The sequence below is a fragment of the Vulpes lagopus genome, chromosome 15 (assembly GCF_018345385.1).
Source record: "Vulpes lagopus strain Blue_001 chromosome 15, ASM1834538v1, whole genome shotgun sequence".
NCBI classification, from domain to species: Eukaryota; Metazoa; Chordata; class Mammalia; order Carnivora; family Canidae; genus Vulpes; species Vulpes lagopus.
In genome coordinates, this window is record NC_054838.1 from 24,174,696 (window position 1) to 24,200,160 (window position 25,465).

General features: G+C 53.7%; 1 protein-coding gene across 1 annotated transcript; it reads right to left on the reverse strand.

Moving 5' to 3' along the window:
- Positions 1-763: 763 nt before the first annotated feature.
- On the reverse strand, positions 764-25,465 carry STARD10 (StAR related lipid transfer domain containing 10). The gene is made up of 7 exons (XM_041730157.1): positions 25,307-25,465; positions 24,648-24,958; positions 4,712-4,859; positions 4,012-4,115; positions 3,256-3,373; positions 1,431-1,483; positions 764-1,181 (listed from the first exon to the last, which is right to left on the reverse strand). Exons 2-7 carry the CDS (start codon positions 24,852-24,854, stop codon positions 936-938), a joined length of 876 nt encoding a protein of 291 aa, XP_041586091.1. The 5' UTR covers positions 24,855-24,958; positions 25,307-25,465; the 3' UTR covers positions 764-935.

Below are 25,465 nucleotides of genomic sequence, written 5' to 3' on the forward strand. Positions count from 1 at the left end.
AAGGCCACAGAGAACAGGTGCGGTTCAGGAATCCCTCCATATCTCAAAGCCTAGACTTCAAAGCAGCCAAGTAGAACACAGTACCAGGCGACTGGCCTCTGACCATTTGCAAAGGGCTGGGAGCCCCACCTTTTCTTAATGCAGGCCTGAGGTCTTCAAAGTGACCTAGGAAGTCTCGAATCACAGGACCTGGTCCTTCCACTGCACTGGAGTCTGATGACCCTCATCTCAACCCACAACCTTCCTTCCACAGAACACCATGCCCCAATCTCCATTCTGAGGCCCATAGCCCTGTGGCTGAGACCCCGGAACCTCTCCCCCTTCCTTCTGTGATGGCTGGAGAGTGAGGGACCTTCTATTTCCACAGGTTGTACCAATGGGGCCTTAGGCTGAAGGTCACATGGTGGAATCTCACCCTCTGACCCCTGACCCAGGGCCTCTGGCCAGATCTACTTAGAGCATTTAAAGGTAGCCAAAGAGCCTGGAGCAAGTAGCAGAACAAACAGGCAACAAGGATTGGCAAATGGACGAGTGAACTAATGATGAGACACAAGAAAACACACTGTGGACAGGAGGAAGGAGTCACAACCTGACATACATCCCCAGCTACACATGGGGAAATGAGTGGTTGCCTAAAGGAGCAAAGGCCAGGTGACCAACAATAAAATTAACAAAATGAATTCTCGAACAAGGGGATCAAGGGCGGCGGTGGTCGGTGGTCGTGCACCAGGGAGGTGGGAAGCAGGCACAGCGACGAGCCGGCTGAGGCTGTGGGATCGTTTATTGGGGCTGTGTCCAGCCAGGCCGCAGCCAGCCTGGGCCCGAGCCCAGCGTCCCTAAGAGGCGCAGGGGGTGGGGGAGGGGAGAAGGCGCGGGAGGACCCGCCACCCCTGGCCCCACTCCGTCCTGTCTCGGTCCCTGCGGTGGCGCCGCGCTCAGGTGAGCGAGGTGTCGTCGTCGCTGCCCTCGCCGCCTGCGCCACCCAAGCGCTCCTCCCGGCTCTCTGTCACCGCGCTCTCGTCGATGTTCTCCAGCGAGTCCGCGTGCTGCACCGAGAGCTCCGACAGCGCCAGGCTCGGCAACGGGCTCTGCTCCGGGTGTAGCCACGGCTTGAAATGCGGCTGATGCTTCTGCTTCCACTCAGGGTACTTGACGCACGCCTTGTACATCTTCTTCATGGCCTGCGGGGCCGCCGCACAGCCGAGTCAGGGGTGGACGCGGAGCGGGACTGAGTCTTCGCCACGTCCCGGCCTGCGCCCTCCAGAGGCTGGGTCCCCAGCTCCCGGGAGATCCTGACTCAGGCCCATTTCGTGACTCCGCCCCTAAGCCCTGACTCCGCCCCCTGGCTCCCAGTCTACGTCCCTGACCCCTCCCCCCCAGCGGAACCGGCTCCCCCAGCTTCCATACCCCAAAGTCCCAAGGCCACTCACCTTGGGAGCCAGGAACTGAGAAGATTTATTCACCACCCACTTGGGTAAGGAGCCTATGAGAGCAAGGAAGGGCAATGAGGAGAGAAGGGAAGCAGCCGCCTCAGGGACCCAGCCCTCACCAAACATATATACCACCAGCCCGCTCCTTCCCACCTGGGGCTTCTGAAGAGGCCACCCTCTTCTCCATGGGAGGGAGGCTGCGGAGCAAGTCCTATAAGACAGCATCATCCTCATTTTCTCTCCATTTCAGCCCAAGGTCTCCAGCCTCAATTCTGTTGTGTTCTCCCAAACCCGGCCCCTACACCCACCTGTCCCTCTGCTGAGCCCCAGAGGACTACATGGAAGAAAACCAGAGTCCTAGGTGACCAGAGGCTCCAAGTGGGTTGAAATCTTGACCCACCAAGCCCCCACCTGCCACCTCATCTCTGCTGACATCCCTTCTCATATCCAACCTGTAAGTGCCCCTAATGTCCAGCCCCTCATCTACCTGTCTTTCCAAGCCCCCTGCCCAGGCAGTCTAGCTGCTACATAGGCCTGTTGGCTGAACATCCCACCCTGGCCTGACCTGGAATACACAGCCCAGCTGTCCGCCCTTTTTCATTCCCAAGTGTCTACTCTGCCTCTGACACCCAACACAGTCAGTGAGGTACCGAGGGGCCCTGGGCCTGGGTCACTGGACCCTCGGTGGGGCTTGGGCACACCGGGGCAAAGATGTTCAGGGCTTACGCATCCTCTAGACCTTCACTCATTCACTCACTCATTCCACATCCACTCCATGATACCTACTCTGGGCCAGTCTTGGGGACCCAAAGAACAATTCATTGTCTGGGGCCCAATGGTGTGCCAAGGGCTCTACTAGAGGAGGATGGGCCCACCAAGCAGGGAGCCAGGGGTGACTGTGGGTATCAGAGACAAAGGCAGGGACATGTGAAGCAGCCATGGGGGCATGAGCAAGGGAGGAGAGGTGTTTCAAGGCTGAGGGAAAGTGCTGCCTAGACAGAGAGGTGAGACCATGTAAGGTGTGGGGAGCGCCTGGGAAACCTGGGCAGGGGGCTTTGACTTCCCTCTGTAGGCAACAGAAAGTCACAGATTTTGAATCAGAAGAGTCATGAGGAAATAGAGGTTTGGGAAAAATCCCTTGGTAGCTGTATGGACAGACAAGGTGGCTGAGTATGGAGAGAAAAGACAAATTCAGGAGCTATTGAGGAGGTAGAGTTGATAAGAAGGGATGGCCAGATTTGGAGCTGAGTAGAAGGTACCCAGGTCAACCCCCAGGTTCTTGGCATGGGTGACTAGGGGGTGGAGGCTCAGGAGAAGGGACAACCAAGGAGGGGAGATAGTTCAGCATGGGATACAATGAGTCTCAGGTCCTGGAAGACACGTAGAAGGAGTAGTCCAGGGGCTGATGGCCACAGGACTCTGGATCCTGGCAGACAGACAAGTTAGCTGGCCACAGAAGCCTTGGGAATAGCAAGCCCTCCCAAGGGAAAGAGGACTGAGGCCTGGAAAACTCAGGCCTCCAAGATGGGCAGAGGATAGGAGCCAGCAAGGTGGATGGAATGAGAGCAGCCAGTGAGCAGGAAGCAAGTCAGAGCATGGGCACGTGTGCGTCCAGGGAAAGAGCTCCAAGCTTTGTCGTGGAGCATCAGCGATCATCATGGCCTTTGCTTTTCAAACCATTATAAAGTCTCAAACCTTGGTTCAAATGATATTTTGGACAAAGATGCCCCAAAATATAAAATAGCTCCTAACAGAGGCCACTTATGATCCCTAGTAGATGGGGTTGCAACCTCTGTGGTATAGGCTGCCAGGGCCGAGCCCTCACCTTTGGGGTCCACCTGGGCCAGGTAGGTGATGACGCAGCTCTTGGGCCCCGTGCTCTGGATGAGGTAGCCCGTCTGGATGGACACAGCTCGGACCAAGTCTTTCCGAGGCGGGTATTTCTGGGGATGGAAGGCAAAGGGAGGTGAGACTCAGGGTTGGGGCAAAAGAAGTGTCTTTGTGAGCACACACACACACACACACACACACACACACACACACACACATATTTAATTAGTTCACAATCTGTGGCATCCGCTCCAGGCCAGGCCTGATGCCAGGGTGAGGAGAAAGGGAAGACTCAGACCAGGTCTCCCTGTTCTCCCCAGGAAAGCCTCCAGTCTGGAGTCAGGGATCATGAGCACACACATGGGCACTTACACACACACTCATCTTTGCCCTGGCCAGCTGTACCTGCCTGTCCTGCTGCCATGGAGAGCAAGGCAGCCTAGCCTCAAGGAGTGTCAGAGAACCCTGCATCTCACCCCGCTCACCCCCTTTCCCAGCCAGCCCATCCCACTCGCCCACAGTGATGGCCCACATCAACCTCTTCTCATCTGCCTGAGAGCTGAGCAGGAAGACAAGAGCCATTTTTCTCACTATATAGGAAGGAAATTGAGGGCCAGAGAGCTTCATGCTCAGGTGAAGTCACATGAAAGTCATGATAGCAGCCAGAGGCCTCTTCCAGGCTAGGCCTGCTGGCCCCGCCATACCTGGTACCTTCCCCTGCCCACCCAGCGGGGAAGGCAGGTAGACTCACAGGGTGTTTGACTGAGTAGTTCATAATGATGTAATCAGTGCCCATGGGGAGCCAGGAGCGGAGGGTGATGACATCACGGTTCTTCAGGGGCTTTGGACACCTCCCTGTGGAGTACAAGGGATAGTTGAGTCAGGCCACTGGCCTGCCTACCTGCAAGGGAGGGCACAGCTGAGGCCAGGGACACAGAGATGCCTAGCTAGCTTCCACCTCTCGCTGACCCAAACAGGCACCCCTCTACCTACCAGACCACAGTCCCAGAGCTGATACTGAGAAAGAGACAGAGCAGAACCCTCTCCCCTCTTGTCTCCAGCCATTCCTGCTCACAACCTCCCGTGGCCCTTACCTGGCTGGCCAGGCTGTTTGTATGTGCGAGTGTGAATATGTGGGTGAACAATATTACTGTGAGTGTATCTGAAAATGTGAGACCATGTGTGGTCTGCGGCTATGGGGTGCATACACGACTGTGTACACATGTGTGGAGTGTGTATACATGCACGTGGGAGCGCATGTGTATATGTGAGTGTACGTGTGTGCCCAAGGGTCTGGGAATGGACAGGAATGTCAGAGAGGGCGGCTCTACATCTTAGCACTCAGGTCTCCAGGGTCTCCCGCCTGGCTGCGGGGTGCCCACAAAGAGGAAAGCTGGGAGACGAGCTGGGCTAGGGGCCTGGCTGGGATCAGCATGCGGGCGCCTGCTCACAAGAGTAGTAGCCCACATCAGCGTTGACTGTCAAGCGGGCGATGTCGAAAGTCTCAATGACGTTGCTGTCCCACTTCTTTCGATATTCAATGTCGTGTAGCACGTCATAGAGTGTCTCAGCAGGCACGTCGCGGCACTCCATCCGGCACTGCAGACAGACACATGGGTTGTCAGGGTCACACAAGGCTTGGAGCCCTGGCCAGGAGACCAAAGGGGGGACCGGCAAGAAGGGGAGGAGAAGGAGAACGGGGAAGAACGGCAACCTCTGAGCCAGCATGGGTTTAGCTCTTGCCATGAGTCCTATCCAGCCCTCCCAGAAGCCACCTGTGCCAGGAGACAGATAGCTCCTGTGTCCAGAGACCATCTCACCCCAGCTCGGTCCCCAGCAAAGCTCCCTTTTCATCCCAGTCTCCTTCTCAGGGAAGGGTTTTGTTTTGTTTTTTAAGATTTTATGGGGCACCTGGGTGACTCAGGCAGTTAAGCATCTGCCTTTGGGTCAGATCACGAGCCTAGGGTCCTGAGATCCAGCCCTGCATCAAGCTCCCTGCTCAGTGGGGAATCTCCCTCCACCTCTCCCCTGGCTTGCACATGAGAGAGAGAACAAGAGAGAAAGAGAGCACAAGCAGGGAGAGGGAGAAGTAAACTCCCCACTGAGCAGGGAGCCCGACTATGCAGGGCTTGATCCCAGGACCAGGCCCCGAGCTAAAGGCAGATGTTCAACCACTGAACCACCCAGGCATCCCTATACTCTTTTTTTCATCCAACAAACATCTTTGGATTTTTTTTAAGACTTTATTTATTCATTTGAGAGAAAGAGAGAGTGCATGTGGGAGGGGAGATAAGATGGGGAGGGAGAGGGACAAGAATACTTTGCACTGAGCATGGAGCCAGACACAGGGTGCAGGGCTCGACCCCAGGACCCTAAGATCATGATCTGAGCTGAAACCAAGAGTTGGATGCTTAACTGACTGAGCCATCCTGGCACCCCAAACATCTTTGAATTTCTTAATTTTTAGCCTTGACCTCAAAGAGCTTTCCATCTAGGGGAGAAAAGAGCCAAATATACATATATACATATTTTAACCCTCAAAACAACTCTGTCAGACAAGAAATCCAAGGAGGAACTTAAGGCTGAGAGAGGTTAAGTAACTTGCCTGAGGTCACCCAGCTGGTAAACAGCAGAGCTGAGATATAGCCCAGATCATATGTCTAGGAGCAAGTAAAAACAGAACTATGTTTTGTTAAGTTTGTACTCAGCAAGATAAAACTTGGTTCATGTCCTTGTTCTGTGATTTTTTTTTTTTCACCCAACAGCCCAAAGCCCCAGGATCAAGTTCCCCTCAGCAACTGGACAAGTTTTCTCATGTAGTTTAAAAAGGTCTCCCAGAGCTGAGCATTCAGACAGTGCCAAGGGAACCACACATGTTACTAAAAAAAAAAGAGAGAGAGAGATCTATGCAACCATATGAGGGAGAGTCACATTGCCTTTTCTCTAATCTTGGCAGCACTAATGGTGATGAAAGGCCACAGGAAGGGCACATCACTACCTATTGGGTATTCCAGGCACCAATGAATGGGTCAAGCTCTGGATATGCTTCACTTTGCAGAAAATACAGAGGACAGAGAACAAGCTAAATTTCACCACAAGAATACAACCCAAGGCAGATGGTGAGGTATTCTAAAGGGCAACGGGTCCAGTCTCTTCTATAGGTCAGTATCATACAGAAGGACTGAACCAGACGGACAGGACACAAGAACCAGATAGAAAGTGTGGTCCTGGATTGCATACTGGCATGGACAAAACAGCTATAAAGGGTATACTGGAGATGACTGGAGAAATATGAATATGATCTGAGTATTAGATGTGCTGAAAATTGACTAAACCTAAGAAGTGGATTGCTGCCTGAAGAACAGCAGGCTATGAAATGCAATGCACAGTATTATCTCACTGGGGGGCAGGGAATATATGCACAGAAAAAGCTTGGGAAGAACAATCATTAAAGTGTTAACAGCAGCAATCTCTAGATGAGAATATGATGGTTTTCTTTTTGCAGTATTTCTATCTTTCTAAAATGTCTAGTACTGCTTCTGCGATAATGAAAAGATTTAAGTAGAAATGTCCCCCAGAGATACCAAGAAGTGCACTCACCACATGCTAGGTACTATCCTTTTTTTTTTTTTTTTTTTTTTTTTGGCTTCTACCCTCAGCTGCCTTCTTCTTCCAGCCACCAGCAGAGGACTCATCCTTTTTTTCCCTGCCAGGTACTATCCTAAGTGCTTTTTTTCTTTTTTAAGATTTTATTTATTTATTCATGAGAGACAGAGAGAGGCAGAGACATAGGCAGAGGAAGAAGCAGGCTCCCCGCGGGGAGCCCAATGTGGGACTCGATCCTGGGACCCAGGATCATGACCTGAGCCAAAGGTAGATACTCAACCACTGAGCCACCCAGGTCCCCTATCCTAAGTACTTTATACACATTACCACATTTTGTTCTCACAGAAAGGCTCTGAGGTGCTAGCCTCATGTTAGAATTAAGAAAATCGAAGTTCGCTTTCCAATCTGAGTCTGGCAGAGTGGCTCCTGCAAAGAAGGATGGTGAGAAGATGAAGGGCGGCTCTGCCATCAACGAGGTAGTGACCAGAGAATACACCATCAACAAGCGCATCCATGGAGTGGGTTTCAAGAAGCCTGCCCCTCAGCCACCCAAAGGGATCCAGAAATTTGAAATGAAGGAGATGGGCACTCAAGATGTGTGCATGGACACCAGGCTCAACAAAGCTGCCTGGGCCAAGGGAATAAGGAATGTTCCCTACTGTGTTGGTGTGCAGTTGTCCAGAAAACACAAGAATGAAGATTTATCAGACAAGCTCTGTATGTTGTTTACCCATGTACCTGTCACCACTTTTCGAAAGTCTAGAGACAGTTAATGTGGATGAGAACTAAAGATTGTCAAATACAGGTATAAAATAGCAAAAGATAGAGGAGGAGAGGAAGAGGAAGAGGAAGAGGAAGAGGAAGAGGAAGAGAAGAAGAAGAAGAAGAAGAAGAAGAAGAAGAAGAAGAAGAAGAAGAAAAACATAGATAAGAAAAAAACAAACAAGGAAGTTCAAGGACAGGCTCCAGCCTGCAAAGATTCACTAAATCCTCCTCCCTCTCTGCTCTTCTGCTCCATGAAGGGGTATGACTCTAGGTCCAATCATTTAACTACCAGGCCCCAATTCCAGCCCTATGCAGAGCACTGAAGAATCAGAGTTGACTCCAAACTGACAGCAGAGAGGTGCCCTAAACTGCCCAGGGAAGGCACAAGGAAGAGGTCAGCTCTGCCAGGTGGAGGGAGCATTCGGTTGCACAGAGAAGCTGTCTGGAAGGTAAGCGTCTGCCAATGGCCCTAGAAGAGAGGGCAGCCAACAAACAGGCACAGAGGCAGATGAGAGAGAGAGAGAGGCATATAGGCAAGCCAAGTTCCATCTGCTCCAGTCTCCCTGGGGCAGTGTAGCCTCATACTCAAAAGGCCCTGGTTCCAGGTCTTTGTGGAGAAATGCATGATTCTGGGGATGGGTTCTAGGTGAGAACCTAGAACCTCTTACTGTGCCAGAAAGTAAGGACACACTCACAGAATGACAGGGATCTTGCACAGCAGACACAGGATCCAGCATTAAGGGGCTCCCGCTGGCTCAGTGAGTGACTGGTCAGGGTTTGCCCAAGGCTTTCCCAGTTTCAGCATCAATAATCCCACATCCTGGGAAACCCCTCAGTCCAAGACAAACCTGGGCAGTTGGGCACCTACCACAGGCTGACGTTGGGACAACCTAGGTATTAAAATAGTGATAACAATTATATGCCACTGAAGAAAACAGGAAACCAAAGTATACACAGGTATGAATGAGTAAATAAATTGAATATTTAATGAGGAACAGGGTATTTACATAGCTTCCAAGTAACTTCCCATCAAATACTTATTAATTACAAAGGGGAAAACAAGGGATCCCTGGGTGGCGCAGCAGTTTAGCGCCTGCCTTTGGCCCAGGGCGCGATCCTGGAGACCCAGGATTGAATCCCACGTCAGGCTCCCTGCATGGAGCCTGCTTCTCCCTCTGCCTATGTCTCTGCCTCTCTCTCTGTGATGACTATCATAAATAAATAAAAAATTTAAAAAAAAAAGGGGAAAACGAGTAACTTCACTGTAGGGAAGCACAACAGACACCTTCTGATTCAAGTGATTACAGGGAACATCATTAGTAACAACACAAGTTACAACTGGGTGTTGTCTGACAGGACACAATGAAGAAAATATACACACCACTTATTTGCCATTTTTGCCAAAGATGCATAACCAAAATCTAATCATTAGGAAAATCAGACAAAGCCCCAATAAGGAACTTGTACAAAAGTCCCCCCTGCTGAGTGTCAGGGTTGTGAAAGTCAAGGAAGGACTCAGGAACTCTCTAGACCTGAAAGAGACTAATGACACAGGAGTGAACGAATGAATGAGTGAGTGACCCAAGTGGTGGAAGGGATGCGAGGAAGAGAAAGGTGCTGGAGAAGAGAGCAGAAGTCAAACCAGCAGCAGCAGCAGAAGCATCCAGATAGCCTCTAGCAAACAGCCGCATGGAGGTCTGGATGTTGCAGCAGACATTCAACACACACTCATTCTTTACCTAAATTATGAGCTGGCATCACTCCTGTGCTGCAGAGTAGAAGCCTGAGACCCAGAAGATGAAGCAACCTGCCAGAACCAGACAGCAAAGACAGCAGCCAAGCAGGGATTCAAAACCGGATTTTCTTGTACTCTTAGCCATCAAGGAGCACTCAAGTGTGGCCTCTGAGGAAAGAGAACTTCTCTAAAGCCAAGTTTGGAAGCTGATTTGGTTTTGCAAGTCCTCAGAGGTGTTACCCTGGGCAGTGAGTGTGTGGAGAGGCAGTGACAACAGAGTTCTGCTTAGATGAGAATCCTACCTGGGACTGCCTCTTCCCTCTGGCCAGGCTCAGCGCCCCCAGGGCCCAGGTGCACTCATGGTTGAGGGCGGGTACACATTGAGAAGTGGCCCATCGCCTCCCAGACCCTGCCCATTTTCCCCTGGGCTAGGGGCTGCTGTGGTTTCAGGACCAAAGGCCTCCCCCTGAGACAGCAGGCAGTAGATGGGGCATGCATGACCACGAGACAGACCTGGCAGGTAAGTGTAAACTCTGTGTAACATTTCATCTTTTAAATAAAGAGGGAAGGGGGCACCTGGGTAGCTCAGTCAGCTAAGCATCTACCTTTGGCTCAGGTTGTGATCCTGGGTCCTAGGATCGAGCTCCGCATTAGGCTCCCTGCTTGGCAGAGAGCCTGCTTCTCCCTCTCCCTCTGCCCCCCACCTTCTCATGCTGGCTCGCTCTCTCAAATAAATAAATAAACAAATAAAGAGGGAGGGATGCCTGGTGGCTTAGTCAGTTAAACATCCAACTCTTGATCTTAGCTCAGGTCCTGATCTCAGGATTGTGAGTTCAAGCCCAACATCAGGCTCCATGATGGGCATGGAGCTTACTTAAAAATAACATAACATATAACATAACATATAACATAACAATAGGGAAACTTTAAAGGTTTCCCAGGCTGGTGGCAGGCTCTTGGGGAAGAAGGCCAGCAGTGGTGCCCTCCTGGCAGAGTGGGAAACCTGGCCTAGGGCAGTGGCACTGCAGGTGAAAAAACAGGCAGGCTGGGTGGTTGGTTCAGAGAATAGAGTGGAAAGTGGCCATGGGCGTCCTCATCCCTCCTGGCTCCTAGCTGTGCTCTTTCCACAGCCCCCAGGATGCAGCGGAGCTGTGCCAAAAGGGGTAAATTACATACAGCATTGTTCCTGCCTACAGTGGCAAGCCACCACATGTGCAAGGTGTAATTCTAAGAGGCCTCAGGAGGGGTGGTGGGGGAGGGGTGAGTCACTGGAGAGCACCTGGGGGACAGGCCAGGTGCTCTTGGACCCACAGCCATTGGGACCTAGGCAATCAGTCATTTGGGCTGGACACCTGGGAAGCTCCCCCTGGGAACCAGAACTAGAGGGGGGTTATTCCTGGTTGCTCAGTGAAGGAGCCATGCTGAGCTGCAAAACCCTCCCAGTCTTGTTATAGCAGGGAAGCTGACTTGCAGCTGAGAAGACTGAGGCCCAGAGGGAGCAGGTGACACCAGGGAAACCACAGACTGTGTCCCCTGCATTCCCTTCTCCCCAGCCCTAGGAAATAGAAAACTGGCAGTGCTCAAGACCTCTGGGATCTGCACACCCTCAACCGTCAGCACCCTCAGTCCACAGAGCCATGGTGGAGGGACTGGATGAGGGAGGAAGGCCACTGGGGAAGACTCAAGCAGGTTTTGAGTCTGACACTCCCAGGTTCCAATTCCAGTTCCTCCCCTTGGGCACCAACTTCCAAGTCTTAGTTTCTTCACATGAAAAATGAGGATAAAATAGAACCTCTCATGGGGACATTGTGATCAAATTAAATAATGTACATAATATGCCTGGCACATAGTAAATACTCAAAAAATAGTAGCTACCATGACTTCAGCAGGCTGCCATGAGCACCCTTCCACAAGACAGCACCAGGTCCTGTTTGCACGTGCCACCTCATATCCTGTGCCCTGGGTGCTTCTCACCCTAGCCCTGCCCATCTGTCCATCCACCCATTCACCACTTTCTGGAGTCTGCTGTGTACCAGGCCTGCAACCGGGCAGTAGGGACTCGGGAGTGAACCAGAGGCCCCAATGAGTGGGTGGCATAAGGAACAAGAACACAAAGTCCCAGTAGGAAAGGAGCAGGGATGGGGGAGAGGGGCACATTAACTGTGGGAGCAGAGGGCAACAAGCCTAAATGGAAAAGGAATGGAAGTGCCATGAGGAGAGAGGGCATTTCAGCAGAGAGACTGCTGGGTGTCAAGCTGTATCTCATGCTGCCCCCCTTTTCTCTCCCACCCCTTGTCCTGTGATCCTCTGGAGGCCTTTCCAGGGCTCAGCTGTAGAGAAGGAAAAATCTCTATGGGAAGGAGGGAAGTGGTAGAGAGAGAGGTTGTAGTATCTCCCAGGATCCGGGGAGATGGCTGACCAAACACGGGGGGAGTCAGGTCACTTCCATAGGGCTGCGGTTCAGCCCTCAGGGCCAAAGGCCAGGGCAATAACATGCAAACTGGCATACAGGGGGACCCAAGGTTGGCCCTCACCCTGAGACTTCACACAGCAGGCATCCAGCATCCTTGCCCATAGCATATGTGGAACCCAAGGATTGTCCCCAAGTCCCAGGGACCCAGGAGGTGATCTCTTCATCCACTACCCTTCAGTTACCACTGGGCAAAGTGAGGCCCAGGGAAGGTAAGGTTCATGCAGACTCTGTAACATCCCCCAGGCTGTGCTGTTTACCAAGCTGCATTCTAGTAGACAGTGTTGTAAAAGGAATAACTGTTAGGTAAATCATCTTTTCCCAACAGAACCATATTTGAATCAAAGGAAGCGTTCCTGACAGCAGGTGGGGCACTCAGTATCAAATTGATCATAGCCCTGAACAATAGCCACAACTTCAATAACCATGACCATGTAGTAATTGTTCAACATCACTACCTAATTCATCATCACAGAGGAAACAACAGCACCTGGCTCACGAACCTCACAGGAGCAGAAATTTAGGTCAAATTGCCTCTGCCAGTTGTCACGGGCACCAAGCTGTATCCTGTACAAATACTGTCTCTTATCCTCCCAACACCCCAGTGGGTATCATCATCCCCATTTTACAGATGCAGAAGCTGAGGCCCAGAGAGTTGTAAGGATTGGCCAAGGCCTCCAGGCTAACACTGCTGAAGCAGAGAACCAGGACCTGGCTGTGCCTGACACCAAAGTGTCAAGACTTTCTGCTACCTTCATCAAGGGGCAGGACTGGCCCAGCTCAAACAACTCATTGGCAACTGGAGACTGTCTTATGTCTTAGTGAATTGATGGTTATGATGCAGAGCTCCCTGGATTCAGATGGCTTGCTGACCAGGAAGGCAAAGCTCATTCATTCTTCTGAGGAACAGAGTTCCTGACTCTGCTCTCAAACCTCACTGGGCTCAAAGACAGTCATAATTTTCCAAAACTCAGCCCTGGAGCTCTGCACCTAGAAGACACCTCTCCACCCCACCCCACCCCCGCCCGAGAACCTTCCAGCTACTGCGCTGCCCTGAGCGGCTCAGTATCCTCAGCAGGTCCAGCCTGTCTGGGTCACACAGGCCTCTGCCCTGAGGCGTCCTGCCTTTCTGGCCTTGGCTTGGGCAAAGGACTCCAGCTCTGAGTCCCCATATCTTTATCTTTCAAGCAGGGGTAATCCTCCCCTCGGAATGGAGCTATGAGGATTAAATGAGCCTGTACATAAAGCCCAGGGAGCAGCTGCCCTTCCTCCAGCCCGAGCCCAGCAGCTTCCCCCTGACTTCTCAGGCCCTGCCAATGGGAGCACCTTCTTGCTAATCCCCAAAGGTCAGGATAGACAGGGCCAGGGAACAAAGTTTAAAAAAAAAAAAAACAAAAATGTCCTAGATCCCTCTACAGAGTGGACGGGCAGAGAGAGGGGTGGGCGGCCCTCCTCCACCAGGGCCCAACACAAATGTACCAGCTCCCCACTCACAGCCCTCCCAGCCAGGCACATCCGACTCCATGTCAGCCCCAGGTGGGCGGAAAGATGCAGACTGAGCTGGGTCATAAGTTTGTGAGAGGTTCAGTTTCAGCAGCCCCTCTACTCTCTCTGCTCTGGGTCCCCTCACAGGGCCCACCATTCTCTCTCCCAAAGGCCCCAAGAGGCCAGAATCGAGCCAAGCCAATGAAGCCCCTGCATTGTCTCTGGGCTTCTGGGGCTCCCAGAATGGAGATCTCTAAGACCTTCCTCCAGGGCCCCCCAAAATCTCAAGAATAGCTCAAGGGCACTGACCCAAGGGGTCAGAGAAAGTGGGGAGTGGCGTGCAGGAGGATAGAGTTCCCATCAGTCCTGCTTTCCCAGGACTTTCCTTCTCTGGCTCCTGCCCTATTTTGTTTCTGAGCTTTAGCCAGGCTAAAGGCCTCCCTGTCCTTAGATCCTTCAGGTCGGCGGTGGCGGGGGGGGGGCTACTTCTTGTCTCCTCCACCCCCAGGCCTTCCCTCCATCAACAGTGATTTGCCTGCAGTGCTATGGCCCCCTTGTTCATCTTGGCATCCCCTGTATCAGGTACGGTTTAGTAAAGAACTGTTTCTGAATAGGACGGACAGATGAGCCAACAAAGAAGTTGTGCCTGTATAGGCTTCCTCTGACTTTTCGAGTGCAGGGGCCATGGCCGGTGATCCTCAGTGCCTCTGTGGGATTCAGAAGGGTCATTATGAACACCTCCCAGACTCCTGTAAAAATCTCTGTGGCACTTGAGGCTGATTATTCCTTCTGTCATCATCTATGCATAAAATGCAGTGTAGGGGTAGAGGGTGTCAGAGATAGGCTTCAGGGAAGATTCTGGGACTTGCTGAAATTGTACTGAAATTGTACTGAGGTGCCAATTTATATTTAGTAAATTAGCAAAAATATAGAACACACCCACTGCTTGTGAGAATATATGGTAAAACAGTTTACACAGAGACAGCAAAAATTTGTTCCACTATTCTGAAAAACAATTTGGCAAATATTTTTAAAATCATAAAAATGCCTTTCAACTCAGTTCCTGGAACCCCAGGATCTCAGGAAAAAAACACACAAAAAAGTTGTTACAATATTCAAGACTATATTATTGCATTTGTAATTAGCAAAATATATTGAGAACCACTCAGAACACCTGCACAGCTGGGCCTGGTTGGGTTAAGCCACATCACCTGGAGGATGACTGCCCAGCTACTGAGAACTGTGGGCTCCTCCAGGGCAAGGCTGACTCTAAACTCTAAGAACCTAGCATAATGACAGGCAGGGAGCAGCTGCAGGAAATGTTTGTGAATTAATAATTCTGTAGCAATATTAGAAACTTTTACAGATGCACCGTTGCAACATTAAATGAACAATAGAGGATACAAATTTGTACCTGTGCCAAGGTCTAAACTATGTATAAATTATCTACACCCTTGAATGAGTTGGGAGGAACCAAGGAAAAGTTTTACTCAGGAACTGAAGCTCTGGGTGGCTTATTTTTCACTTTGGATTCTTGATACAACACAGTTTGTACAAGACAGAACCTATACTTTTCTCCCCTGAGTTGAAAGTATTGTACAGAATTCAGAGGTCTTTGTTGCCTGGACCCAGAAGCCTGGGCTGAGCTGAGCTGGGGCCTAAGGCTGCCCAGGCTGAAGCCGATTTAGTTTGGAAATGCTCCGCATCACCTGATCATGCTGAGAGTGGAACCAGAGGGGACCCGGGCCCTTCTGCCCTCAGACTACACAGGCAATGACAGGCAATGAGGGGGGGGGGGGCAGGGGAAGAGGGACGCCAGGAGGCAGCTACAGGACAGAGCACCTAAGTGGAATCCTAAAGAATAAACGAGGAGCAGATGGCACTCAGATGAAAAGGAGAGGTTAAGAGCTCTGGACAGAGATCCTGGCATGAGTTTGGGGACTGGAGACAGCCTAGACTGGCTGGAGGAAGGGGAGGGCTCAAGTGGTTCCACCAGGTAACCCGAGTGAACAAGGAGGACGGCGGGAGAAACTGGAGCTCTCCCTTGGGTACCTCAGACTCTTCATTCATTCATCCATTCAGCACATGTTAATGGTGTGTCAGGCTCTGTGCTAAGAGCTTTACAAATTCATTTAATTCCATCCTCTCAATTACCTGGGAGAAGGGAAGATTATATCCATTTGTAAATGGTGTACCAAAAAAGTAAAGGAACCGCAGTCCCACCCAAGCCAGGCTCTGCTCTGTGGAGGACCCAAGGAATCCCAGGTGAGAAAGCACCTGGCCAGGTGAGGACAGTCCCTGGGGCTGGGGCTATTGTGGCTGGCTGTGTCTGGAGTAAGGGAAGCTGGAAGTACACAGGCACATGGGATGGGCCCAGTGCAGAGGCTCCTTCCCCCACCTTCTGGCTCAGTATTCCCACCTGCACAAGGAACAGACAAGCCCTGTGGCCCTCTCTGCTGAAGGGTAGGGATGTGGCACCAAATACCTCCAAACCACTTCCCCAAGAGTGGGGCCCCCGTGAGACTGGGGAGGGAGGTGGGGGGGGGGTGCTGCTATGCCTCCCCTAGACCCGGCTCCTGAGTCTGCAGCTCTCCATCCAGGGCTGAGTGACTCAGTGCTGCTCTGCCTCCTTGCCCCTTCCCTCCCCCTGGTCTCCAGCAGCTTCCCTGGACCCCCACCACACCCCTCAGCCTCCAGACCAGCAGGTCCCAGTTCTGCAGCAGTCAGGAGCATCCTGCTCTGACTTCGCTGAAGCTGAGCTCCTGCCCTGGGGAAGGCGGGAGAGCTGAGAGAGGCAGAATGTAGATGGGCCTGGAGGAAGTGGGAGGGATAGGGGGTGACTAGGGAGACAAGACAAGGGCCAGGGCTGACACACAGACACCAAGACAAAGACAAATTGGATAAACACCTCCCAGAGCTTCAGAGACTGCCAGGGGCCTAATGCCCCCAAAGCACTCTCTCTAAGAAGCTCCAGACTCGGTCTTCAACAGCCTCCTGGGCATCACCCCCCAGGCTCCCCCTCACCATGGTCACTACTGCCGTATTATCTACCCCAGGGCCCACTGCCCTCCACTCTCCTCCAGAGCTTGGACCCCAGGCATGGTTCTTGGACTTGTCCCTCACTCCCATCTCTGGGATTCCGCGTGGCCACAACCTTCCAACAGCTCCTCTTCTCCAACCCAAGGCAGGCCTTCTCATCCTTGCTTGGACCACTGCAGCCACATCTTTGTCTCTGGTCTCCTGGCTCCCAGAACAGTGCTCCCCCTGCCGCTAGGGAGCTTTCTACCACCCAGAGCTGATGGTGGCACTGCCCAGCTCGAAAGTCCCTGCTGTCTCTTTCTCTGCCTTTGGTCCAGATCCCAACTCCAAAATGTCCTCCTCACTCTGGCTCCGCCTCCACTCCTCATTCTCAGTCCATATTCCTACCTCTGGGAGCCTAGAGTGTTGAGGGATTCACAGAGAACTGCTCAGCTTGCAGCCTGGCTCCTGCTGGGCTCCAAGGGCCCCACCCACAAGCCGCCCCCACCATGCTGTCAGCCTTGGGGTCTGTGGCCCCAGTTCTGTTGGAGGGCTGTCCTCATCTTCATCGGTTTCCCCACTAGGCCTCAGGAACAGGGCCCAGGTCTGATCCACCTTCAGGTCTCCAGCACCCACACAGTGGCTGGTAACATGGGTGGGAGGCATGAAAAGAGGTTTGTTGACTGAATAAATCATTGGGACAGGGTGGGGGGAAATGGAAGTAAAGGGACAAGTAGAGACATAAAAGGCAGAGGCAGTAGCCATCAGACACAAGAATAGAGAACACACCCCAAGAGGAGACTCTGTGACCCAGAGGTAGGCCCAGAGGGCAGGCCAGGAGGCCGGCTGGAGGCAGGGAGGGGAAAACTGGTGGAGCCAGCACTGAGCCCCGGGCTGGAGCCGCCAGGAGACAGCTGAGGAGACATAATTGGATCAGAAACAACCCTGCTGCAGTGAGGGGGCGTGACTCACACACACACACACACACACACACACACACACAGGAACGCCAGACACAGAAACACACAGTCCCACACCCAGGCACATGCGCGCATACATACGTACACGTACACACACCAAGGGCGACTTACTGACCCTCAGCAGGTTTCTGCCCAGAGCTGTCACCGGGGCACTTGGGAGGAGGCTCACATCACACACAGTCATCCTCAATCCAGCTCTACACACAGAAGATGCACGCAGAGGCCAGATGAGCCCTATCACATCACCCTGTCCTCATAACACACAACCACCATCTGGCATCTTATTTAATTATCTGTTTGCTTCTGTTTTCTCTAGTCTCCTCCTCAGGATGTAAGCTCAGAACAGCAGGGTCTGATCTGTCTGATTTGCCACTAAATTCCTGGATAGAACACACTACTTGGCATATAGTATGTGCTCAATAAAAATGTGCTGAATGAATAAAAGTTGGAGCCACACAAGGGAACTCCATCCCCTCTGGCTGTCAGGCCTCTGCCTTCTTTAGTCCAGAATCAGGTACCAAGTAATCTAGAAGGACCAAAGATTGGGGAGCAGGTGTCCAGATTATAGATGGGATCTCGGAGAGCCTGGAGCAAATGCAGGTTGTGGCTTGAAACCCAAAGGCATCGGCTCAGGACCACAGTACTTATCCCTTGCCCTGTGTGTGTGCTGCCAGGAGCAGAGTGCCTGTACAGGTATTGTTCACCTGCCCAGGACAAAAGGACGCTAAAGACATCAGAAGTACCAAGTATCGGGATCCCTGGGTGGCACAGCGGTTTAGCTCCTGCCTTTGGCCCAGGGCGCGATCCTGGAGACCCGGGATCGAATCCCACGTCGGGCTCCCAGTGCATGGAGCCTGCTTCTCCCTCTGCCTATGTCTCTGCCTCTCTCTCTCTCTCTGTGACTATCATAAATAATAAAAAAAAAAAAAAGAAGAAGAAGTACCAAGTATCTGCCTTCCAGGAGCCCAGGCTGAGAGGCAGGGAGGCCAGTGTTAGGCTAAAGCCTCAGAGATTAGCTCCAGCTGCCCTGTGCCACTTACCCCACACTCTCTCATGACAGGTGAGAGGAGCCAGTATTTGGCATAGGATCCAACACTAAGTCCGGGGCCTGCCACCTTCTTTCACCATCTGTGTTTCTGAAGGTCCAGGGTCCCAGAACATGGAGGGCAGCCCAAGCACATTGGAGGGGAAAAAGTAAAACCCCAAGAGGAGTAGGGGCCCCATCCAGCCTAATACCTGCTCTGAACAGCCTTCCTCCCAGCTGCTGGTGGTCAGAGGTGAAGGTAAAGGGTTGTGGCTGGAATAAGGTTTCTAGCCTTTTACTGTGGCAACCTGGTTGCCAGGCCTGTGGCCATTGGTCCCTCAGGAACAGGCTGGAGTGGCCCAATCAAGGTCCCAGATCACCAAACACTGCCAGGCTTCTGGAGTCATTGTGCCCACAGCCCTGGCTCCAGGTGGCCCAGCCAGGCATGGAGAGCAGGAGAAGAAAGAAAACCCATCTGTCTCCAGGACTCCCTCCTTTCTCTCATCTCCTGAAACTTTAAAGACTCTCAGCTGGAAACTGAGCTGGGGCTCGTTAAAGTTTAAAAGCCAGAGCCTGGGGAGATGGGTGTGGACATACAGAGCCAGCCCAGGGACTGAGGGCTCTTCTGGCCCCTGGGGGACACCCACTTTCATCTCACTCACAAGGTTCCTCATCCCCAAGGCAGGCAGCAAGGGGGCTGCACATCCACACCATCTCACACCCCAGCCTGCACAACACATTGCAGAGGGTTATGCTAAAGCTGCCAAGTCCCATCCATTTATCCCTCCTAAAGCTTTCTGGATGCCTTCTCCACAGCCTCTGTTTTAGCAGGGGCCTCAGCATCTCTGTCCACACAAATACAGCATCCTTCTCCTACTTGCTTTACTGAAAACCCTCCCCTGGTACCTCAGGATGCACGTCCTAGGGCCTGAGTCCAGCTCTCTAATCACCTCCAAACCCCCCCCCCCCCCCCCAGAGTTCCAAGCTCCCTAGGAAACCACCTGCCAATCTCCTAATAAACTGCTCTATTTCCCCTTCGGGCCTCACACGGCTGCTCCTCTGTAGGGAATGCTCCCAATGCTATCGAACTTGTACATCTCATTCTCCACCCAATTCCAAAGGTATCACCTGAGCATTCCAGGAAGGCTTCCCTGGCCCCCAAGGCCAGTTCAGAGGCCCCTGCTGCGTCTCCATAGCTCCTGCAATAAGTGTCTGCCCAACCCTGAGGGAGCTCCTTAAAAGCAGCACTGGGCCTTGATTCCCCTCTGTGTCCCTAACCTCTGCACAGGCCAGGCAGAGAGGCTATCAGTGAATGTTCACTGAATTGGCGAACAAATGAATGAAGTACCCAAAGACAGGCAGGTGGCACTACTATCCTCATCTGATACATGAGGAAGCTAAAGCCTCGCTGCTGGTAGCAACCTGCTCAGGGCCACGTGGCCGGGACTCTGGACCATGTGCTCTCTCTCCCATACTGCTTCAGCCTTGCCCAGACACCTCCTCCAGTTAAGACTCCCCTGAAGTTTCCAATCACCTCTGACCTTGCCCTTCTCTGAGCTTCCCCCACCTGAAGATCCTGACCCTGGCTCTGGAGTCATGCTCTCCGGGAGCCTGTTTGCTGAGGACAGCTCTGGAGCTCCTTCCTCCAGTGGCCCCCATGCCAAGTCAGAGCTAGAGCCAGCCAGGACAGGTCCTCAGGGCCAAACCCTGGATTCAAGTGCCCCATCTAGAGAGCTCTCTGATGGCACAGAGTAGCCAGGCCTTCGCTTTCTTACTCTGTGTCCAGCAGTATAGACCCCTCTAATCATGGTCTAAGGCCCAAATGGCCTCTACAAACCACCTGCCCAGCAGTTTCCTGTAGAGATGGGGAAACTGAGCCCCAGATGGGCAGAGTCCCAGCCTGAACCTGAACTCACTGAGTCTAAAACCCTAAAACCAGATTAACCCACATTCTTGCCACCACAGATAAGACTGTCTCAGAAAGTTGAAGTGACCTCTAAGGTCACGCCGAGGACCTGGGCTCTTGCTTAGTTGGGTCCCCTCCCACAATGACACTGCATAGGGAGATTGAGGCAGGAGAGCGGGGTATGTTGGGAGCCATGGGGTCCTGAAGACAAAAGGGCCCAATGGTGCTTGTAAGCAAGCCCAAGAGAGCAGAGAGAGCTCAGCTTTGGAGACCCAAACATCTGAATTCTGATCCTGCACCTTAGCCACCTCTGTTTTTCCCTTGCACAAGTGAGTTCCTGCTCTGAGCCTCAGTTTCCACATCTGTTCAGTGGTGTTAATAAGACCCACACCATAACACAGCTGTGAAGACTCAATGGGAAGCCAGAAAGAAAACATCCGCACCTGCCCCCATATTCTCCAAGACCCTCTTTGAGTCTGTTAAGAGTGTTAAGACTGTTAAGGGTGAGAAGGGACCTTAGGGATCCATAAGATAATCCCACGTTTTATATGGGGAGCTAATGAGGTACTTAAAGGGAACAGACTTGAAAGCTTGAAACCTGGGGTGAGGGTGGGGGTGCCTTGTGATGTGGGAGCAAGGGGACAGCGAGATAGGGAAGGGAGGGGCCGTGGAGCTTTCTCCAAAGCAGAAGGGGAGGAGCAGTAAGACAGGAAGTCAGAGAAGACAGGTCCCCACTGCCCAGCTTCCTGTAGCAAGAGGAACCTCAGGTTCTCAGCCACACTCCCCCAAGAGACCTCCCACCCCTGCTCTAGCCACCAAGCCCCTCAAGGCCCCGCCCCTGCTTCTGTGGTCTGCCTATGAACATCTGCCCTGTGTAGTAGGCAGGGGTCACCTGGAATTGTCATTCCTCTCTTCACCAGGGTCTGGAAACTTCTGAGGACAGGGCCAGGTCTCCTCTGGCTCTCACACAGCTAGCCAAGCACTATGCTCGACAGGCTGCAACATCAGAGAGCCTGAGCACATGAGGATCCAGGGAAGGGCTTGGCAGGCCATGTCACGTCCTGCCTTCTGTCCCTTCATTCCTCATTTCTCTCCCATGGGCCCCAACACAGGTGTTGAGCTCAGAGGCTCCTAGAGCCCATGACACAGACAGAGACACAGCCCAGAGAAGGGCAGGTCATACACAGAAGAGGATACCACCAGGACTGGGCCCGAACTGGCTCTGATTAATTTTGCATTGACACCCCCCCTCCCCAATTTTACATTTCTCATACACCCAGACACTGGCCTGGGCATTGACAGACCTAGGTTTGCTTTCTGCCTTGGACCCAAGATCTGTGTTCAGCATGTGCCTCTGAGACAAGGCCTGCCCTCTCAGGATGCGGTGTCAGCCTCCTCTCCAGGGCCCAAGGCACAATGCAGACCAGAGGCCAGGCCAGGCTGGAGGCCAGTTGGGAGGAAAAGGGCAGAGGTGGCCTCCAGCAGCTCCTTCCCTTTGTCTTGGCTCCAAATGCCCCGCTGAGAGCTCCAGAGGCTTGCAGGGGCCACTCAACACAGGCTGAGGGAGAAGATAAATCTAGGGGAAGGGAGATGAGGAGGAAACCAATCAGATAGACAGGCGGAACCCCACCCCCACCCTCACCCTGGGATCACGAGAACAAGGCATGCCCTGGGGGCAGGCTACTTTCCCAGCTCAGGGGGCAGGCCCACAACAGGTTGGGGCACGATGGGGTAAGGGTGCAAAAGATCAACAAACACCTGTGGTTGGGTCCCCGCAGCCTGGAGTGACCCAATCATCCCTGGGGACTCTGGCTTCAGAACTGCTGTGACCTTGGCAAGCCATTTCCCCTTTCTGGACCTCAGCTTTTTCATTTATCAAACAGGAATGGGACTATGAGAACACCATGTACTTCAAAGAGTCATTGATGGGGTCAAATGCTATGATCTTGACTAACTGTGAGCCCAAGCAGAGTGGGGCAGGTGCTCTGGAGCCAGGCTGGCCTGGGTCCTACTTCTGCCTCCACTGCTCTGTGATCTGACGCAAGTGACTCTTGGCCTCAGTTTCTTTGTAGCATGAAGACAAGTCTACTGCTGCCCAGGATTAGCCAGAGGGTAAATTTGCTGGTGGAGAGAGACACAGCCTCTGCTTGGCTCAGGTTAGGGGCTCCTACCAGAAAAGAGATTCACTGCATGGAACCTGGGAATCCTGGAACCTAAGGCTAAATAAAGAGCCCAGAGACCTCTGCTCATTTCCCAGAGCCTCACTGGGCTGTGCTGAGGGAATCAGGAGTGGGCGGCTAGCCCCTTAGGATGCCCATAGCAAAGGCCCCAGCCTCCATCCTAGGCCCCAGCTCTGCTCACCTCCTGTCCCCAACTCTACCTCCATTGTGGGGAGCAGAACAGAGACAGGCTAGGAAGACTAGAAATCTGGGTTCCAAATTGGCTCTTCCAAGACTTGGCTATGTGGCTCTGGGCTGGCCCCTGTCCCTCTCTGGGTCTCAGTGTCCTCACCTGCACCCCAGTAAAGAGGGAGTATGAAATAGGGATTGCAAAGGGCTTTTTGGCACCTCCAAACTCTGCTCAGTCTGAGAGGGAAGGAGCATCCAGGTCCTGGCTAGGGACCACAACATCCAGTTTTCACAAGTCCCCTCCTCTCCCAAAGGCCATTTGACAGGTCTGAGCTGACCGCAAGGGGGTCAGAACTGTGGCAGTCTGGCCCCAAGACCCACCAGCTCTGGGCCCAGACTGGGCTGGGTTTATTCATTAACCAAGCCAGATGGAGGAGGCAGCTCCACCCTATTGACACAGAGGGTGGGAGTATACTGGACTTAGCTCAGACTTTCTGCTTCTGGACAACCTTACACCTTTCCCAGATTACAGTCTGGAAAATAACCCTGTTCTTGCAACAACCTTGCTTACCTTTCAGTTTGTCCCTTCCTTCCTTCTATCCTTCATTCAATCAACATCCCTGCTATATCTGTGTTGGATGCTAGGGATGCAAAGAGGGGTAGGATCTATCTCTGCCCTCAGAGAGCACCAAGCTGGGACCCACTAGCTGCCCTCTGCTTCCCTGCTCCTCAGCCTCAGACATAGGCCAGGACCAAGGAAGCCCGTAGCCCTGGGCCCTCAGGCCTGGACAGAGTCCCAGACGGGGAGACACACATGGAAAGCCAGAGAGAAAGAGATAGACAGCTGGGATGCAGATAGAGACTCACAGCAGGGGAGAAGGGAAGGCAGAAAGTGTGAGCCAGAAGGCCATATGGGACAGACGGACAAAACTGTAAATGACGAGGATATAGTGCAGCAGAAAGACACGGGGTCAGAGAGGGAAAGTCAGACATCTCCAGCCCTGGTGTGAAGTCAAGATGCCAGAGCTAAGTCGGAGAGCAGGTCCTGGGCAAAGGTGCCCTCTGAGTCCAGTGCCCTCCCCCGCCCCCCCCCCCAACAGAAATACACTTCTCCATGTGGAGGAGGAGGGCAGCAAAAACACAGCAAGGGAAAGGCAAGGGAGGTGAAGGGCACAGCCCACTGCCAGGAGCCCATCGAAGGGAGACCTGCTCCCCTCAAAATGTGGCACTCATAGCAATGCCAGATGTGTTGGGGGCAGCTATTGAGGCCTCTAGACCAGAGTCCTCACCAGCCTCTGCCCCATCTAGTCCCCCAGGTGAGGTGGGCTCCTGGGGACCCATACCTTAAGCCCATCCTGTATGGGCAAAGAGGACAATCACAGGGCTGTGAGGAGTGGGGTTGTAGGTCCTGAGGGAGCAGATGTACCTGCCTCTGCCCTGCACCTGCTGGCCTCCCTTGGCCCTCTCCTCCCCAAGCCTGGCCCTGTATAAAGAAGAGACATCCAAGCCCTGACTTTCAGGCTCTGCCAACCACAGTCCTAAGTCCCTGCAGGAGACTCTGGGAGTAGCCAGGGAAGGAAAAAGGAAGAGCAGGGCATCAGGCAGGAAGGAATCAGGCCCCTGGCACCCAGGGCTGCAGAGTGTAGGGACAGAACCAGGAATTAGGGAAAGAAGGGCTCAGTTTCCCTGTCTGGGATAACAGCAGTCAGGGACTGGTGAAGACTTGCAGCGGCAGAGCGTCCCAGAAAGAGCCAGCTCTCCTAGACAAGCCTGGCAGCAGCCCACCTCCCGGGAAGCAGGCAAGGGCATGAAGAAGCCTGGGCTGAGGGAGCCAGAGTGAGGCACACGCCCCTCTCCAGGCCTCAGTTGGCCCATCTGCGTGATGAGCATTTGCCCCGCAAACCGTGCCTCCTCCTGGTCCCTGGCAGGAGACTCCTTCTGAGTCCAGGTGCACAACCAGGTGTCTGTGGCCCCAGCGAGGAGCAGGAGACTCCCTGTCCGAAGCAGGAAGGGCACAGTGGAGGCTGCACGTGGGTCGGGGCAACCCTACCTTGATCTTGTGCAGGGTCCGATCCATCTCCACAGCCTGCACCCACACAGACACGCCGGCCTTGCTGTAGGTCAGATTCCAGCCCTCCTCGGCCTCACACTCTGACCGGAAGCTGCGGAAGTCCTGATCGTCGGGCACCTGGACACTGTCGCGGCCCAGGACTGGCCGAGGCCCCTGGGGCTCTGTTGAGGCAGCGGACTTCTCCATGGGGAGGCCCAGGGCCCTGGTCCTGGTCCGGCTCTCCTGGGTCCTCCGCGGAGGCTCCGGCAACGTCGACGCGGCTGCAGATGCTGACGCCACCTTCCTGGGACCTGCAGGACCGGTTTGAGGACGAGAGTCAGTGCGCTGGGGGCGCGGGTGGGGCGGTCCGGGGTCCTGCGCGGATGGAGAGTTCCAGACGGGCAGAGAGGGGCCCCCTGGCGAGCGCGCACTAGCACAGGGCAGCGGCGGGGCACCCCGGGAGCGCCCCCGGACCCCCCTGGGGCCGCAGCGGGGTTCCGCGAGGGCTCTCGGGGACCCAGCGGAGACCAGGACCCCAGGCGACCCGCGGGCCGGCGCGAGCGGCTCAACTAACTCGGCAGCGGCGCCAGCGCGGGGTGCGCGGGGTGCGCGGGGCGGCGGGGGGCGGGGGGGCGGGGGGCGCCCCGCCGGACGCTCACCTGTGCCCGCAGCTGCGCCGGGGCCCGCCGGGGCCGGGGGTGCGAGCGCCTCCGCCGCCGCCGCTGCCGCCGCTGCCCAGGCGACCGGGGCCGCGCGGGGGCTCCGGGGGGAGGAGCAGTGGGTCCCGCCGCCGGGCCCCGCCCCGGGCCCCCCCGCCC

Excerpts from the sequence above, each read along its gene's own strand:
- STARD10 (XM_041730157.1), bottom strand. The coding sequence starts at position 24,854 with ATGGAGAAGTCCGCTGCCTCAACAGAGCCCCAGGGGCCTCGGCCAGTC. Across the intron at positions 3,374-4,011 it reads ACTACTCAGTCAAACACCCT|AAATACCCGCCTCGGAAAGA; the intron begins GTGAGTCTACCT and ends TTCCATCCCCAG. Across the intron at positions 1,182-1,430 it reads CTCAGTTCCTGGCTCCCAAG|GCCATGAAGAAGATGTACAA; the intron begins GTGAGTGGCCTT and ends GCGGCCCCGCAG.